We start from the raw sequence: 17,479 nt of genomic DNA, 5'->3' as shown, positions 1-17,479 counted from the left end.
TCCCTCATGTAATTCCAAATCCATATGACTTGGTTAATAAAAAATATATTTTTTAAAGAATGTAGGCTACAGATTGCTCTTTTGTATGTACAGTGGCATCAAAAAAGTTTTGCGAGTAAAATCATAAAATTTGTCAACAAAACATGCGCTGTTTCCCAAATGACACAACTGAATGAAAAACAGACTGATATCATTATGAAGTTTATGATATTGATAACTGATATTATTAAGTTATTTACTTACTATTTTCCTCTCTTTATGTGTTAATTCAAAGTAGAATCTCATGACTGATTAAAAAACAACAGTTTTTTAAACAACTGCTCAACTTCTGAAATATGGAAAAACGCCACTGGTTCCTGCATTTCTTGAGACACCATTTTGAATGAATGCAAAAAGGCCTTGAAAACACGTCAAATGTCACTGTACGTAAATGACTGAAATTTGTTCTATCTTTCAAATTTCTCCTTTTGTGTTCTGCAGGAGAAAGGAAGTCATAATGATTTAGAACACATGATATAATAAACACATATTATACACATCATTTTAAGGTTAACTAAAGTTAAAAAAAAATTAGTAATGGGTTTTCTTAAAGTAATATTTTCCATGTAATTAATAACATAAACATAATAACACAATAACATTAAATTGGACAACAAATGTAATTATATAGATATGAAAATATGAAAAAATGTGCAAACTTGCATTAATGGTTTTATTCAGAAAGCTGTTAATACTGCAGTATTTTGAATATTTTAAAGGATCTTAAAAGAGTACCTGTTCATTCAGCTTGGATATTGTGTACTTTTCAAGGGATATGTTGAACTTCCACAGGAGGTCAACGTTACAGATACAAGAAAACTCCATGGAGATCTGTTAAAAAAAAAAAAAAAGTAGTCAACAGGAATCACCACAAAGTTTTATTACTATAAGTAATACTAAAATGTTCTTAATCTCTAGTAATAATGATTAAAATAATAATTAATATTGAAGAAACTAAGATAAGAAACCAGGTAATAACAGTTGCTATTAAATGGTTTATGGTAAATGGAAACATTTTCAATCTTAAAAAAGACCAAGGGCTTTTGGTAATACAATGGCTTAAGCCCCAGCCCCTCGCAACGGCACTGCTACTACTACCAAAGGAACTTTGTTACTAGGCTACTCTACAGCCAATCTTAAAGGGATTGTTTACCCCCCAAAAAATATTTTGTCATAATTTACTCCCCCTCATGTTGTTCCAAACCTGTATGAGTTTCTCTCTTCAGCTGAACACAAAAGAAGATATTTTAAAGATTGTTCGTAACCAGACAGTTGACAGTAGCCATTGATTTCCATAGTAGTAGTACCATGGAAGTCAATGGCTACGTCAACTATTTGATTACTAGCATTCTTTAAAATATCTTCTTTTGTGTTCAACAGAAGAAATAAACTCATACAGGTTTAGAACAACTTGGGTGAGTAAGTGATAGAATTTTCATTTTTGGGTGAACTATCTCTTTAAGACTCCCTTATTGGAGGACATTTTCAGTCTGATGGGCTTTACAACGCGACGTCAAAACATTTGCAATGAAGAGTTGCATTTTCTGTTGAATGCAATTCTGTAAACGTATTGCTTTGCTATTGAAGACACTGATGTAATTCAGGACAGTGGTAACAGGTGACCCTTCCTCCATGCTACGCACTACGTACAGACGTAAACACGTGCTGCTCCTGCTCACAGGTTTCTATTCACTTCTCCATCCCTCTCCTCCCGCATGATGCATCATTCAGCAGAAGCAGAGATGGCGGAACCCGCCACAGCAATGCTTTCTCCGGTCATGAGCCCGAGCTCCGAGCCTCCGTCCGGCACACACTCCCCCACGGCAGGCGGAACACAGCGGCTCCTGTTTACGCATGACCTGGTCTCTGGAAAACACCGCGGGGCGATGCGTTTTGGGCTCGTACGGATGATTCACGGCGAGGAGGATTTTGAAGATTCGGACTCCGAGATTGACGGTGATGGCGGAGTTAGAGGAGGTGGTGGCTGCAGTGGAAGAGGTGGAGGCGCTCCCGGTAACTCCGACAACGAGAGCGGGGCGGCGGACACACGGTCATGGCCTCTCGGTAGAGAATTCGTGCGGGTTCAGTGGTATCCTGAAGGAACGAAGCAGGATATTCGGGAAACACAGGTAACGTTACTGAACGGCGCTGATGATTTTTGCGTATTGTTCTTCCTTCATAGCTATAAAGCCAACCACAATGATGAGCAACTCAATATTTCACTCTCAGTCTCTGTCGCAATGATTTAAACTAGGCCGAAATACGTTATAGTCTTTTACTTTCATCAGAACATGACCAGGATGATGTAATTTGATTGATGATCCCCAGAATGCTGTAGACAGCCCACTAGGTTTAGGGATTCGGCCGCTGAATCTAACATATGATCTAACGTTAGCCTATCGAAAGGGCGCAGTGAGCTACTTATGAAAACACTTAAACAAGAGAATTTATTACATTAAGCGTTCAGGACTAACATGGAAGCTGATCGGCTGTGAACAGTAAAGTTTTTAATCTCTAGATTAACGAGTCATTGATCATCATTTGTGTAGCCAAACATTTATTCAGGCGTGGACAGTATTCAGTCACTGGTCAATAAAGAGTGTTTGTATCTCCAACTCAACCAGCAGTAAACAATGTCAGTACACAATAATGTCAGTGCACAATAATTATGGCCAGTTAGGCCTTCCTCTGATGTTTCTGGACCTTCAGTGTCTTATTTTGTTGAATGGTTTTCAGATAGATTTTTGTGTCAGTTCCCTGTTAAAGCATGGACCAGCCCTGACCAGAACTCACCATTTTATTCTCCAGCTCTCAGCTGTAGTTTCAGAATAAAACACTGTGAATGAGAATACAACACTGGACAGCTGTTGTTCCTAACAAAGACATACCATCAGGCTGATAACCACCCCACCCTTCAATGCATGGTTAAGGCCTACCAGTAGGAATGAACTACAATTGACTAACCCCCCCCCCCCCCCCCTACACAAAAAAATCTGTAGATTGTGTAGTTGTTTTCATACTAACATAAATGTAGATATCTTAATGTTTCTGGTGCCAGTGCAGAATTATTTGTTTAAAACCAACTCAGAAAAAGATGCACACAATGCACTTTTTTAACAGAAAAGAGTATCCATACTCTTCTCTGATTAGAATGTGTAGGCCTAGATGTTTTACTTATTTCTGAAAAAGGTGGTGGTAGAATTTTTTTTTTAAGTCATGTATGTAAAGTGTTCTCCCAGTTATACAAATAAATGTAGGCCTAATTATAGGTCTACACAGTATAGCTTTCTCACCACAGAAAAGACAGCAATGCTCGTGACTAATCACATTTACATTTAAACATTCATCATTTAGGCCTATTTTAACAGTAATACTGTATATGGAGTCTTATAGGATCTTTTCCATGTTTATTTAAATTCCTACTTCTTATCGTGGCCTGTATTACAGTAATATTGCATTGTCTTTACCACTAGCAAAGGGCAATACTGTATGAAATGTATTGTTATCTGATATATTTAACTTTTTCTGCACATGCACTTTATGCTTTAATTTGGTATGTGGTGTCTGTGATGCAGCATTCAAGCTGTCAGGGACCAGAAGCATGTGTCAGCATGTGGTCTGCTGGGAAAAAGGACCCAGTGGGCAGGAAGAACCGTCCAGTTCATATGCTCTTTATTTCTTTTCTTTTGGACAGATGTTGGTTATGCTAATGATAACTTTGCTTGTCTTTGATAAGTAATTAGCATCTCCTTCCTATCCAAGCAAAGTTTTCTTCCTTGCTCTTAGTTCAGGCTCAGAATGACAAGGCTTAGTACACGGGAAGGTCGGTCTGCTTCTATAGATGAGTCCTCTACATCTCATCTGTTTAGCAGATGTCTCTGACCAGAGTAATCAGGGATTGCATTTTTGTTATGTATGTTTCATCCTATTTCTTGTACTCATCAAATGGCTACAAACAGGAAAGTGATGGAAAATAGTCTGTTCATGAGATCTTTACAGTATTTATATCACCAAAGCAAAATTTTCAATATAATTTCTAAATAATATCTCTACTATGTATCAGCGATATTCAATATTGGTAGTGATATTATCCTTGTAGCTGAGACTCTGGATCATTTATTTGTCTAGATTGAGTGCAGTCATGATAGGCCATTCCATCATTATGTCCATCTCTGCTTTGCAATAATGCAGTATTATGCCATCATATTAATAGCCCAATACGTTAATATTTGAGCTTTCTCTGTTGCATAGGTCTTAAAGGTTTAGCAGCAGACTGCTTGAGCTGAGGTTTGCTCTATTGCCATTTGCCATGCCACTGAGTCTTTAATTGATTTAACTGTAGTTTGAAACCTAGACTCTCACTCATGTTCTTTCCCCTTTCATTTTACTTACAAAGTATGTGTATGAATTTGTATGAATGACAGACAGCAGGAATATTAGGCTGGTGTCACTTTAAGAGCTGACCGGATCAATATACTGTTACACGTGTTTTCTTTTCTCAACTGTTTACGTTCACTTAAGGCATAAATGACTGTATATAGGATACTTGCAAAGACAGGCATTTTGACTCATACAAGTGTGTGTATTTAACCGTTCAAAACCAATAAAGTGGCAAAAATAATAAGGTGCTCACTGAGCAGCGGCTTCACGTGCGTGCATCTCTCGGACAGAGCGCATATAGCAAAATGAGTTCTGTTTCGCTGCCTATTGCGCTTCAATGGTTTAAAATCACTTGTTTTAAACCACTATGCTTAAAAAAGTATGCAGACGATAAGCTTTCGTGGCCATGGGTGCAGCACAGCAAAGTCACGTGAGCGTAACCGCGAAAGAGACGATAGTCTAAAATCTCTACTAGTTCACACATTTCTATCAGTTAATCGGGTCTACTGGTATGTCGCCCACCCCTCACCTAGACCCCATTTGCAGCTCACAGGTCGACCAAGCTTATGCATACATTCATAATATACAGATTCTGATTGGCACTTATACAAGGAAAATTATTTGATGTTTAGGCCTAATACAGCTATGTGGAGCTTGTTTTTGAACCAGTGAGATTTCCCCATTGGCAGGACTACCCAGTGCAACTACAAAATTGAAACTGAAACCAAGTGACTTACAAAATCATTTTGGTCACAGTTGTAGCTGGTGAAGACTGTGGCTGGTTGATTTAACACTGAAGAGCTAACTTGCATTGCTGCTTGCTGTGAATGTGATCAAGCACAATGCAAGGACTCTTTTCCTCTGTTTCTTACATTTAAGGTCAGAAAACATCCTCAATCTTTCAGGGTCATTTCACTCATTTGTATGGGGTCAGGTTGTTTTCAGTAGTTTTGCATCATAATATAGCCCAGTTCTGTGCATGTTGTTTATTTATTTATTTGTTTATTTTTGGAACAATCCTAGTCTCTATAGTGTGAACCAGTGGCCCAGTTTGGCAATATGTAGTATTTAACTGCTACTTAACACTACTAATTGCTTACTACAAAATCAACATAATGACAGGAAGATTTTAATCGATGAAGTAAGGCATTTAAACAGTCAGGGAAGGGGCGTGTCCTTTTAAGGCGTGGTTCCTGTAGTGCTGCAGTGTTCTGCTGCAGTTTCTCCTTCTTTGCTCCAACGCACACGTACATGTACAGCATTTTGTTCATTTGCACATGAAGTTTAAACAAACATACAATGAGCAGATTTTTATTGATTTTTGTAATTGAGCCTTGTTTTGGGCTCGAGCAGTGAAGGTTACTGAAAACTGAATAAAATATGAGCCTGTTTTACTGAAAAAGGTTCACAAATTTAGGACCATAATATGTGACATTTTAACATGACATAACATGGCACTTTTTTTCCCCAAGAATGAAAGAATAAACAACAAGAATTAAACTTATCAAGAAAATATATATTTTTTTGTGTGTGGAATAAGTACCATCTGTTTTTGTTATTGTACTGTCAGTGATCCATTCAGCTCTCTTCAGTGTGTTTGTTTGTGTGCATGTGTGGATGAGAAAAAGAGAGACATTGCTGGAAATGCTGGGATAACTGCCCATTTTACTCTCCTCGTCCCACCTGACTGTGCATTACCACATACTGCACTGCTAGGTGCTTAAAAAAATTCCTGCTGTGAGCCAGAGCTGAACTGGAGGTATTTGTAATCAACTAGTTCTAGGCTTCTACAATTTGCAAAAAACAGGATTGATCTTTCTAGAAAAGTAATGTTGTGAAATTGCAAATAGGATGCACTCGAAAACCAAGACAGCTTGAGTCTAGTATCTAAATTATTTGTAAAGAACACCATTGTCACTCAGTCACTCTTTCTAGTGTTCTCACCCCACACTTCATGAACAGAAGGATGTAGCATAGATCACAAATGGGTATTAATAGTATCCTACCCTACCCTCACAAGAGACAAAATGAGCCCAGGGCCTGATATGAATCACAGCTAGTATTATTTTACTATGGAGGTAAACTAACTGCATCTGTAAAGGACTGCAGGATGTGATTTAAGGATCATTTGAATTTGAATTAATTTGGTTTTAGTCAGAGTAAAACTGGTCCCATTTGGAGTCTGTAATGTGAAAATATCTGTGGAATAAATGCTACAGATGCTTAAACAATGAGATCAGATCCATGCCCCCTGAGATTTTTCTGGATGGCAGCTCATCAGGACACAGCATGAATCCTGAATACATGATCGCAAAAAGAAGGTTGCAATGTCCCATCTGTCTTTTGTCTTACAACATCTTTCCTTTGTTTCTCTCATTCTGTCTCTTTCTCACCCCTGACTCAGCTGTGGGGGTGGGGCTAATCCTATAGATTGCCCAATAAGACAATTGGCAATCCCTGTACTGTGGCTTTGTTATAGATGGCCATTTCAGCACATTGATCAATAAACATGTTTCCCCGTTACAATTTCAGATTTAAATAAATGTAAGGTCTAAAATGGACAAAACTGATCTGTTTTATAAAATGCATTCATTTTCAGATGTTTCAACAAATTTAGTCCATATTGCCTTTTATTCTTGTGTTGTTTTTCTATTGTATTAGATGTAGTCTCAAAGGTTTAAGCTACCTTTTGTTTTTTGTCAACTAGCCTATATATTCTCCTGACCTATTCAGAATACTTTTCATATGTTCAATATTCTTGATTTTTTTGTGTTTCACTTCATCTCTCTTTCTCTTTGGTTCTTAATGTATTTTGTCTGTTCTTTACAAAAAACTGATATACTACATTATTTCTTTGGTTGTTGTTGCTTAATCTGTTTATTAAACTTTTACAATAACAGGATACATGTACAAGAAAATAGGGAAAAATATTATTCCCACTTCACCCCTAACCCCAAACACAAAGGGGGAAAAAACTTCTATATATGAAGAGTTCAGATGCAAAAGCCTCTTAAGTGCCATCTGAAATTTTCTTTTAGAATGATCATTTTTATCAAGCTCGTATATTTAAGTTCAATAATATCACTTAAATGGCAATGCAAATTACCTATTAATTGTCATTTAAGTGAAATTACTTAACTTAAATATACAAGCTTTATAAAAATGATCATTCTAGAAGAAAATTTCAGATGGCACTTAGAGGCTTTTGCATCTGAACTCTTCATATATAGACAGGTGTTTAGACATATGCACACAAAATCATACACGTCTCAACAGATTCGAGCCACCATCATAATAACATCTTATTGTTTAAATTGACAGGACGTAGAAGTAGTACTAGAAAATTCAGAAAAAAAAGATAATGAATGGTTCCCCGGTCTGAAAATATAATAATGTTGCCTTTAATTGTATACCTGTTTTTTTTCAAATGAATGAAGTTCATTCAATTGCATCTCGGAGCCAGTCATCAAAAGATTGAGGGAAGGAAATTTTGTTTTGAAAGCAAAAGTGTTTGCAGTATATCCGGATAGGCCATTGATATTTGGGAAGAGTCCAAAAAGTGCCACCAGAGGACAAGGCACAATCTGTTTCTTTGACACTGAGTAGAAGTAATTAAAAATTGATAGTCAAAAAGAAGTTATTGATGGACATAACAAAAAACATGTATCAAATCAGCCGGGGCCTTATGGCAATGATCACGAAGGGGATCAATACCCTGTTTACCCAGATCATTTTTTTGCTAGCATCACTTTTGTCCAATAAACACGATGAATAAAGTTTAATAAAGGAGAGAGAGTAGGTGGTGATGGAAGAGATTAGTCTGTATAAAGTGGACAATTCTAGCCTTTTGTCTAGGGCTACTTCAAGAATTTGACATATCTGGGATTTTGGTGGGTGATTCGGAAAGTCAGGGAATTTTTTTTTAGCAAATTATACTACATTCTAATTTTGTCTCATGGGGAGGGGTTGATATGGGAAACCTCTGAAAAAAGACCACCATCTTTCAGAATTAAATACATTTTGAACCTGTATAAATGCACCCCCCCCACTCCCCCAAAGAAAAGTTGCTAAATGCAAAACCTTTATTCAAACTGTCCTAAATGGGTAGTTGATATGAAATTGAGCAGTTTCAGCAGTGTTTTGAGACATGCTGTTAATTTCCAGCTCATATTAAATTAGAGACTTCATTATGTTAAAGTGTGAGCTGTGAGCACCATAGTCAAGTCAAGTCACCTTCATTTATATAGCGCTTTTAACAATATAGATTGTTTCAAAGCAGCTTTACAGTGATAATAGGAAATTAAAGTAACATAGATTGTTTTGGCTTTACAGCAGCTCTAGAATAAAGTTATTGTTCAGCTAAAGTTAGTTTTGATTGATTCACTTCAGTTGCAACGATCATTAGTTATTAACTTAGGGGCCGCTAACACGACACCGTTCTAACAGAAAAACCTTAAGTTCTCTCTGCGCAAACTTTAAAAACGCAAACCTGTGAGAACGCTGATGCTGTGCACATGCATATTACGTGTTTAGTCTATAGGTATGCACGTTTTAATATATATGTGCGCAGGCGTGTAGTCCTTCTTAGATTAAGGGGGTTATTTTCCAACCTCAGTATTTAGAATCAGTGGTTTGTTCAGTTTTTCAATGACCAATTCTTAAACTTTTACCTTAAAATTCATTTATCACACAAAGAGCTATATAAAATCAAATAGGCCTAAATCTGATTAAATCTTTTTTATAAAACAACAACAACAAAGTCCTTAAAGAAATAGAGTGCTGCAGGTAGACTACAGAGGACATTAAACGTCATCACACCGAACTGGTAAACTCATCTGCACACAAGTCAGCTTTCAACTCGTTGTGTTTATAATCGTGCTCTTGCTAAATATTATAACTCGTTATTTATCAGGGAATTTTTTTTTTTAAATAATGACTGAGAGAAACTCAGTGGAAGCTTAGTGACTTTGAAGCCATGCAACCGTAGTGTAGTTTGTTTATAGCCAGCGTTTGGCCTTTTACTTCTGCCAGTTGTATTTAGGTTTCATGTCTTCATTTTTGAAGATTATCATGTTGAACAAAACGTGTAAGAATCATAAACTTTTCTTAGTTTTAGAAATTATTTTCTGCAATAATCCAAAAGCCAATGGAAAAATATATATATATTTTTTTACCATATGAAAATTTAGATATTGGAATTGTATGATCTGCTTTTTGAATTTGGTTAAATTTGGCCTTTATTAGAGTGGGTCAGTAACAGGATCTCAAGGATGCCCCAATTAACAGATAGAGCTGTCCTGGATCCAGATTTAGTGTTTAACCCAGTAATTACAGATTTTCTCATGTATTACACATAGGGCCTACACTTGGTCAGATTGTTATTTGTTGCATTGTTTCTACCATAGTTTTATGATTTTGACAACCAAATTATATAAAATATTTCCAGATCAGCAGGTATTGTAAAGAACAATTTAAACTGATATTCAGACCTAATAGTACAGGACACTATTCAGTGTCTCATGAATAGACGTTAGATTAAAATTATTTCAGTTAATCCGAATCTGATGATCCAAAACTAGACTGAATTTTTAAATACCCAAAGCATGTTTATGAGCATTTAGAAGATGTACATCAGGTCAGATATATCTAAACTCTTCTTGATACATAGACCCTGTCCAAAATGGAAATCTAAGCCCTTGCAAACTTCCTCTGAGTCTAAACTTTCGTGACATGATGCTGCTTTGACTGTCTGGTAGAAGTCTGCTGCGTAGCTTGCGAGCACTTGCGAGCCCGGCTAAAGTGTGCATTGCCTATTGGCTGCAAAGGGGGCGCTCGCAAGCACCCTTCTGAAACCTGAAATGACAAATGGGACATCCCACGGTCTTGTGAACTTGAGCATGCAAGTCCATTGAAGACTAAAAATATACTGTTTAGTGTTATTTTTTGTATTATTTTTCTTTATTAATTTTCACAATAATTTCATAATTTATTTTATGAGTCAGAGTATGTTGTACATGTGTGCTGAGCAGAGAGCTGGGAGGGTTATATATTTTGCTTAGAGGTATGTGTGCAATGTAACACGTTCACTGAGCAGAGATGTTCCACTGATGATGATACTTTATATTCGTACAGTTGGCATGTCCCTTACAAGGAAAGGAATGTTTCAACTGATGCAAATGTACCACTAATGTATACACAGAGGGAAAGTGGATTGTACCATGTGTAAGCATGAGGTATATGTTCCATTTTTAAATGCACCTTACAAGCACCTTTTCTAACTTACAAGGAAGTTGTAAGTCCCAGAGTGGTATATATAAGCTCAATCTTACTGTACCACCTCAGAGAAACATAGAGGTATGACAGGATGAGAGCAAGGAGAAACGTAGAGGCATGACAGGATGAGAGCAAGGAGAAACATAGAGGCATGATGGGGTGAGAGGATAGAGAAATGGGGAACAGAGAAGTCTGCAATGAAGACCACCTCTCACGTAGCCTTATTCTTAAATACCTGTTTCTCTCTGTCTGATACATGTATAAAAATAATAAATAATACATCTCTTGGCAAACATATCTGGTGTAGCTTCCGTGATTCAATGAGGACAGGGCCACAGAGGTCATGGAACAGCAGTCAGCATTCTTTTTGCAGAGTCATGCTGTGAAGAACAATGTTAAATTATTTTCTGTTTTGATTAGGAGGAGAGTGAGGAGTCAAATGGAAATAAAGTTAAAGCTGTTGAACTTCTTTGAGATATTGCTATTATCAACTTATCTCTCTCTCTCTCTCTCTCTCTCTCTCTCTCTCTCTCTCTCTCTCTCTCTCTCTCTCTCTCTCTCTCTCTCTCTCTCTCTCTCTCTCTCTCTCTCTCTCTCTCTCTCTCTCTCTCTCTCTCTCTCTCTCTCTCTCTCTCTCTCTCTCTCTCTCTCTCTCTCTCTCTCTCTCTCTCTCTCTCTCTCTCTCTAAAATTCCTATTCTCTTGATTCTGTAGCTCAAACTTGAAGATCGGTCTATTGTGCCTAGAGACTTTGTCCGGCGAATGAATTCAAATGTAAGTTGTATTTTTATCACTTGTATTTAAAGACAAAACAATGTACAGAATAATAGAGAAAGTGTCTCAGATGCTTGGACTTTACTAGAATGCCTAGAACTACTAAAATGTCCTGTTGTGTAGAAAGGATTGTAGTATAGACATCTTCAAATGTTTTTTTTTTTATGATGACAGTATCAGTACTTGAAGGTGTGGTTATTAATTTGTTCTTTGAATCCTGCAGGATAAACAGTGTGGCATTGTGACTAACATAAGCACCAAATGTGCAGTGAAACTTGTAGGAACCAACTGTGTTCTATATCCTGTAAATAGCAAAGACCTGCAGCACGTCTGGGTGAGTTAAAAAACAAACAAAGTTATATAGTAGTCTATATGGGTTTTCAGTTTTAAGAGATTATTAATGAAAATTATAATAAAGGCAAAAACTAAAAATGAAGAAATATTTCTGTTAATAAAAATAAAAGTGGGAGTTTGTAAATGTGCACTACATTATTAACTGTATAGAAATTTATTGCGTGCTTCACGCCCTCGAACAAACCTCCTTAGTTCTCTTGCAGCATGCATGTTTGAGCTTCCATGCTTACCAATCAAATCATGCTTACCTTACAAATTAGCTCTATGTCTAATTTCTATGCATATGTGTCAATATTTTTTAAATGTCAATTAAAGCCTAAATTAAATTTGTTATCTTGGTAACGAGAGGTTGCACAATGTCCTAAATGTAGTGAATGCTAATAATTGTGTTAGCTGAGGAGGAAAAAAATATATTCTTGTGGAGGGAACATTGTCATAAGGGATTAAAAATGAAAACTCTACTGACACTCAATAACTAATAGTAATAGTAATTTCCATAAAGCATCTTAAAATTTATGACTAATAGATAGTTAACTAACTATGTATCTGTGTTTTGTACCTGTCTACAGTCATTTATGTATGGTGACTACATTGTATATGATTTCTGGCTTGGAAAGGTGTATGATCTCAGCATCCAAATCGTTGTGAAGCTTTCCAACGGTGCACGGTAATGTAATCACAATATCTTATTATTTCACGTCAGTGTGGGTCATACAGTATGATGCTGAACATGTTAAACCTTCAATCTTGTTCAAGTGCAACTCCATAGTTGAGAAGAAAGAATGCTACATAAACTGATTTTTTAGGATTCGTACTGAAGTGTTGTGTTTAATACAATTTATTTTTTCACTGTAGATGTTCTATGAGTGAGGAAGATGGTGCAAAACTCTATGATATTTACCCTCACGTCAGTGATGTGGTAGGTGCCATGAATGTTTGTGTTCTTGTCTGCATTATCAATTATGTGGTCTTTTTTGTTGTCATATAATATTCATAAGGGCTGGGTGATATAACGGTATTCATAGTGTGTCAGTAGAAATATGCCGGTGCATATGTCAGTGCAAGTTGCTTTCAGTTAAAACAGCTCCAACATGTCATGTCAGTACCATTGTTTTGTTTCAACTGCACACCAGTAATGTTTTTCTAACGCATGTTTATAAAAGTTACATAAATGTCCTAATTAACTAATACTGGCTTAATCAGATTGTTTTAGGTACAGAGTCACCACGTGGCTACGCGGAGCCGATAAATAGTTCTGTATTATACATTTTTAAGGCCAGACAAGTAGTTTGTTGAGGGTTGATTTGTAAAAAAGCACTACATGGCTGTAGCCTGGCAAGCCAGACCTACATCAAGATGTTTGGTCTGGCAACTCACCATAGACACGGCTCAATCCGAGGGGCGGGATAAACGGCTGTCTTTCAAATTCACTCTGCACGCAATAGGACAGCGCTTCAACCAACCAGAGCGTTTTCCCAACAGCGGAGCTAACGTTAGTTGATAGATTCAACTTTTGATTCTGGCCGGCAAAACTACGAACACATCTTCCTTTTTTATGAATGACTTAAGTGCCGTTCTTTGCTCTTTCTCAAAGAAGAACTTAACTCCAAGTCCTCCAGAGTCGCGGCCAAAGCCGATTCGAAAGACTGTTCTCCAGCAGCAGCTCTTCTTTGTTTTCAAGTAACAGTTAGCAGGGAACCGTCGCAACTCTGTCGTCATTATGTTAAACCCGCCCCGCCTACTCTATACACGACGTGATTGGTCTGACCCAATTTAGGTTTTTCCAGCACGAAAGTCAATGGAGAGTTGCCAGACTACCCTGGCTGCAAAATACATTTTGCTGCCGCTAGGGTGCGTCTAGATTTCTAGGCTAACACGACTGCGCACATATATATTAAAATGCGCATACCTATGGACTGAACAGGTGATGCGCATGTGCGCAATGTCGGTGTTTGCCCAGAGGTTTGCGCAGAGGTTGCGTAGGTTTGCACCGAGATAAATGAAAATCGTTTGCACCTTGGAACCTATTTCCGGGAGTGCGTTCTCTAGCCACCAGGCACTGTTTTGTGCAGATGGGCGGCCGGAGCACGTTGAGGGTTTTCTGTTAGAACGGTGTCGTGTTAGCGGCCCCTAAGTTAATAACTAATGATCTTCGCAACGGAAGTGAATCAATCAATCAAAACTAACTTTAGCTGGACAATAACTTTATCCTAGAGCTGCTGTAAGTCAAAACAATCTCTATTACTGTAATTTCCTATTATCATTGTAAAGCTGCTTTGAAACAATTCATATTGTTAAAAGCGCTATATAAATTAGGGATGTTAACCGATGACCGTTTGACCGATGGTTGACCGTATCAACGTTAACCGATCAAAGTTGTCGGTAGTCGGTAAAAAAAAAGTGATCTCTAAATTAGGTTATTATAGACAGTGGACTAAACGCTACTACAGTTAGCCATCTCATTTCAAGATCTTTTTGTGTGAAGTGAACAAATCCCTCACACTCAATTTTTCATAACTCGCCTGTTTGTACTTAAACCAATAAAATCATTTGGCACGAGGTCACAGCGTTTGGGTTCGCGCGCTCACAAGTTTTGCGAAAAGTAAAGGCTACAGGCTAAAACACTCGAGGTTAAAGCGGCGTCTCTTCGGAGCTGTCATTTTCTTAAATGAGCTTCTAACGCTAGACAAACATCTTTATTTTCAACGTGATCACCTTGTACCCAAACCATTTCGAAACTAAGGAGCCATTTGTCCTCCGATTACATACAAGCTCCTCGGCGCCGCGTTTGCGGGACTCATGTTTCGCGCTGTAGGGGATTTAAAAAAAGTGACGTGAGTGTGTGTGTGAGCGGGAGGCAGAGCGGCAGAGAGATGCGACGCGACAGGGTTGCGAAATTGCAGGCGCGGCTCGAAATGGCTGTTATTTCAAATAGCGTAGCATATTTTAAACTAATCGGTTAACCGGTTTCAACCGGCTAATGAGGCTTGGTGGTCGATCAAGAAAATTTTTAGTTTTCGCCATCCCTAATATAAATGAAGGTGACTTGACTTGACTTGACTAATCTAAGCCCTGTCTATGAAACCTAGGCCATTATGTTTAATTTATGCATTATGCAGCTGTCTCACTCAACTTGTTGAATGTGTCTCAGTGTGAAATGTTGCTCTGCCTTTTACTCCAGGGTTTGTTCTTTGATGATGCCTATGGGTTCTATCCGGGTCAGGTTCTGATTGGGCCCTCAAAGGTTTTTGCTAATGTGCAATGGCTGTATGGTGTGAAGCCTGTTCTCAGTAAGAAGAGCAAGTTCAGAGTTGTTGTGGAGGAGGTAAGAGAAAAGTTTGACTCCAACTGAGACGAGAGAAAATAACGAAACCAAATCAGGCTTCTGCTATATGTCTCAACATGTTTTAATAACATGTTTTACATTTCTAGTTGTATATGTCTCGTACAAGAAATCTGTGTATAATTACAGGTTCGAGTGGTGGAGCTAAAGGTGACATGGATTACAAAAAGTTACTCTCCAAAGGGGTCAGACAGTGTCTTTCCACCACCTTCAACCATCACACAGGAGAACCTTTGCAGGTACAATGAGCTTTCCACACTGCAGTTTTATCATTTTGATTATTTATAACTAGCCAATAACTAATTTATAACCAATTTTAAACACATTATTCACACGCCTATTCATTAAACTGCCAGAAAGATTGGCACAGAGATAGATGGACAGTAATCCAAAGAGGCAAAGACCAGTGAAATCTTAACAGATGTTTGAGATCCCATGAGCTTTTTTAACAGTCAATATAACTTTTTTAATTTCCTTGTTGTAAATAATCTTATCACTGGCCTATAGTCCACAGAAATGGCCTTTAGGGGCTGTTTATACAGGTTTATTCCTTTTAACAGCTAGACCTGGGCTGATTGTCGACAGGGTGGCTAATTAAATAATTGATTGATTTATTAATGGATAAGGGAGCTTTTTCATTTTTTTTAACCAATTACACTTACTTAAATTGATAGCCCTTTTTGTAACATTTTCCCATTTTGCACTGGAAACAAAAGTATTTATATGGGGCACTTAAACATCTGAGTGCTTAAAAGTGTTATTTACCTTAGCAACAACTTGCTGTCTAGCAAGTTATTTTTCTAGGCTTACTAATCCAGATGTTACAGTTTTTCAATTAAATATTTTCTCTTGACTTTCTCTAATGTTCAGGGTGAAGCGACTGGGCTACTTTGATCATACTCAAAGGCAACTTGGGGAGAGATCCCTGTATGTTTTTCCCGCCAAGAGTGAAACCACACGGATCACTTGTGAGGGGCCAGAGGGGGCACCTGCTCACCCTGAGGACCCTGTTGTTCGAAAGGTATGGATGATTTAACCATATCTGGCATGTCTTTTGAAAAGCAGATTCTTTGTTGTTAGAAGTTCTGCTAGGTAGGGTTGGGTATCGTTTCATTTTCAGCGATTCCGATTCCGCTTATCGAATCCGGTTCTTATCGATTCTTGTTTCCAATTCCAATATTTTTTGGAGGGAGAAAAAAGGGCAAATACTTGAAGAATAAATATTTCTACCTTTTATTCTTGGCAATTTTAAGCAATAACCAATAAAATGGCTAAAGTGAAAGGAGTCTCTTCATATAACGGTGTTGATTACATTATTACTCCAGTAGGTGGCAACAATTGCCTTTTTTTTCATTGAATTATTTATTCAAGAAGACTCGAGAGATTCGTTCAAAAACGGTGAATCATTCATTCATTAAACTAGTTTAAGGCAAGTTTCTAATCAGTGCTTCTCCCGGGAGACAAGCGCTAAATTAATAGCTTAGCGCCATCTACTGTTTTAGAAGAGGAAGTTGCTCAACTGTATTTGTGAGAAAATCTGCCTGGACACATTTGTGAGAAAATCGAGCCGAGAGATCTCATAAAAAGCCAAGTGTCTCACAATCATAACAGACAGATATGCATTTGTTTGCTAGATTTGGTATTTGTTCAAAGGTTACATGCAATTTGTTGGATGGTTTGTATTTATTAGTGAAATATTATCTAGGCTCATTTATTTATATTTGTAAAACACAATATAAATTATAATATAAACACTGTTTGTTTGCGAGTCAAGTTTTCCTTTGCAAAGCAGATCGAGTTTGTTTGCAAGTCGAGTTTTCTTTTGCAAAGCAGATCGAGTTTGTTTGCAAGTCGAGTTTTCCTTTGCAAAGCAGATTGAGTTTTTTTGCAAAATGCTGGATTTGTTTGTTTAATTATGGCACAATATTAACTTCATACACAGCACAGATTCGTTTTTAAGAGAATGTACCGCTGTCAGTCACTGCGCCGTTGTGGATACTGTCATTCGGAATCACAGATTCTACTTTTTGGAAGTATGACCAACATACCGGAAAATGTAATCTGAACAGGTAACATCCACTTTTGTTCTGACCAACTAAGGAAAAAAAAAAAGCATTGCAGTAAATCGAGTTGATTAAATCTAACGATCGCTTATTATACAACATCAAACCGTGCAAATTATACTTTGTTCTCAAATTGTTAATGTTAACAACATCAGCATTGCTTGACTACATTTAATGTGTATTAGGGCTACCTGTAGTTCAGTTTCCATTTCTGTGCAGTCTAATTTCTAATTGTCATACCAACAAATTAAAGG

The 17,479-nt window shown here is 37.4% G+C and overlaps 1 protein-coding gene across 1 annotated transcript in view; it reads left to right on the top strand.

Annotated features, from left to right (window-relative positions):
* The first annotated feature begins 1,452 nt into the window (after positions 1 to 1,452).
* Positions 1,453 to 17,479, top strand: part of ube2o (ubiquitin-conjugating enzyme E2O) — a 335,090-nt gene continuing 319,063 nt past the window's right edge. Inside the window, exons 1-8 of the mRNA XM_081381600.1 lie at positions 1,453 to 2,168; positions 11,406 to 11,465; positions 11,689 to 11,799; positions 12,389 to 12,486; positions 12,675 to 12,738; positions 15,001 to 15,144; positions 15,292 to 15,401; positions 16,033 to 16,183. Coding sequence (XP_081237726.1) covers positions 1,755 to 2,168; positions 11,406 to 11,465; positions 11,689 to 11,799; positions 12,389 to 12,486; positions 12,675 to 12,738; positions 15,001 to 15,144; positions 15,292 to 15,401; positions 16,033 to 16,183 — 1,152 coding nt within the window. The 5' untranslated portion in view covers positions 1,453 to 1,754. The remainder of the gene's footprint in view (positions 2,169 to 11,405; positions 11,466 to 11,688; positions 11,800 to 12,388; positions 12,487 to 12,674; positions 12,739 to 15,000; positions 15,145 to 15,291; positions 15,402 to 16,032; positions 16,184 to 17,479) is intronic.

Source organism: Scardinius erythrophthalmus (assembly GCF_964197995.2).
Source record: "Scardinius erythrophthalmus genome assembly, chromosome: 12".
In the NCBI taxonomy this organism is placed as follows: domain Eukaryota; kingdom Metazoa; phylum Chordata; class Actinopteri; order Cypriniformes; family Leuciscidae; genus Scardinius; species Scardinius erythrophthalmus.
This window is presented reverse-complemented; position numbering and strand designations above follow the sequence as displayed.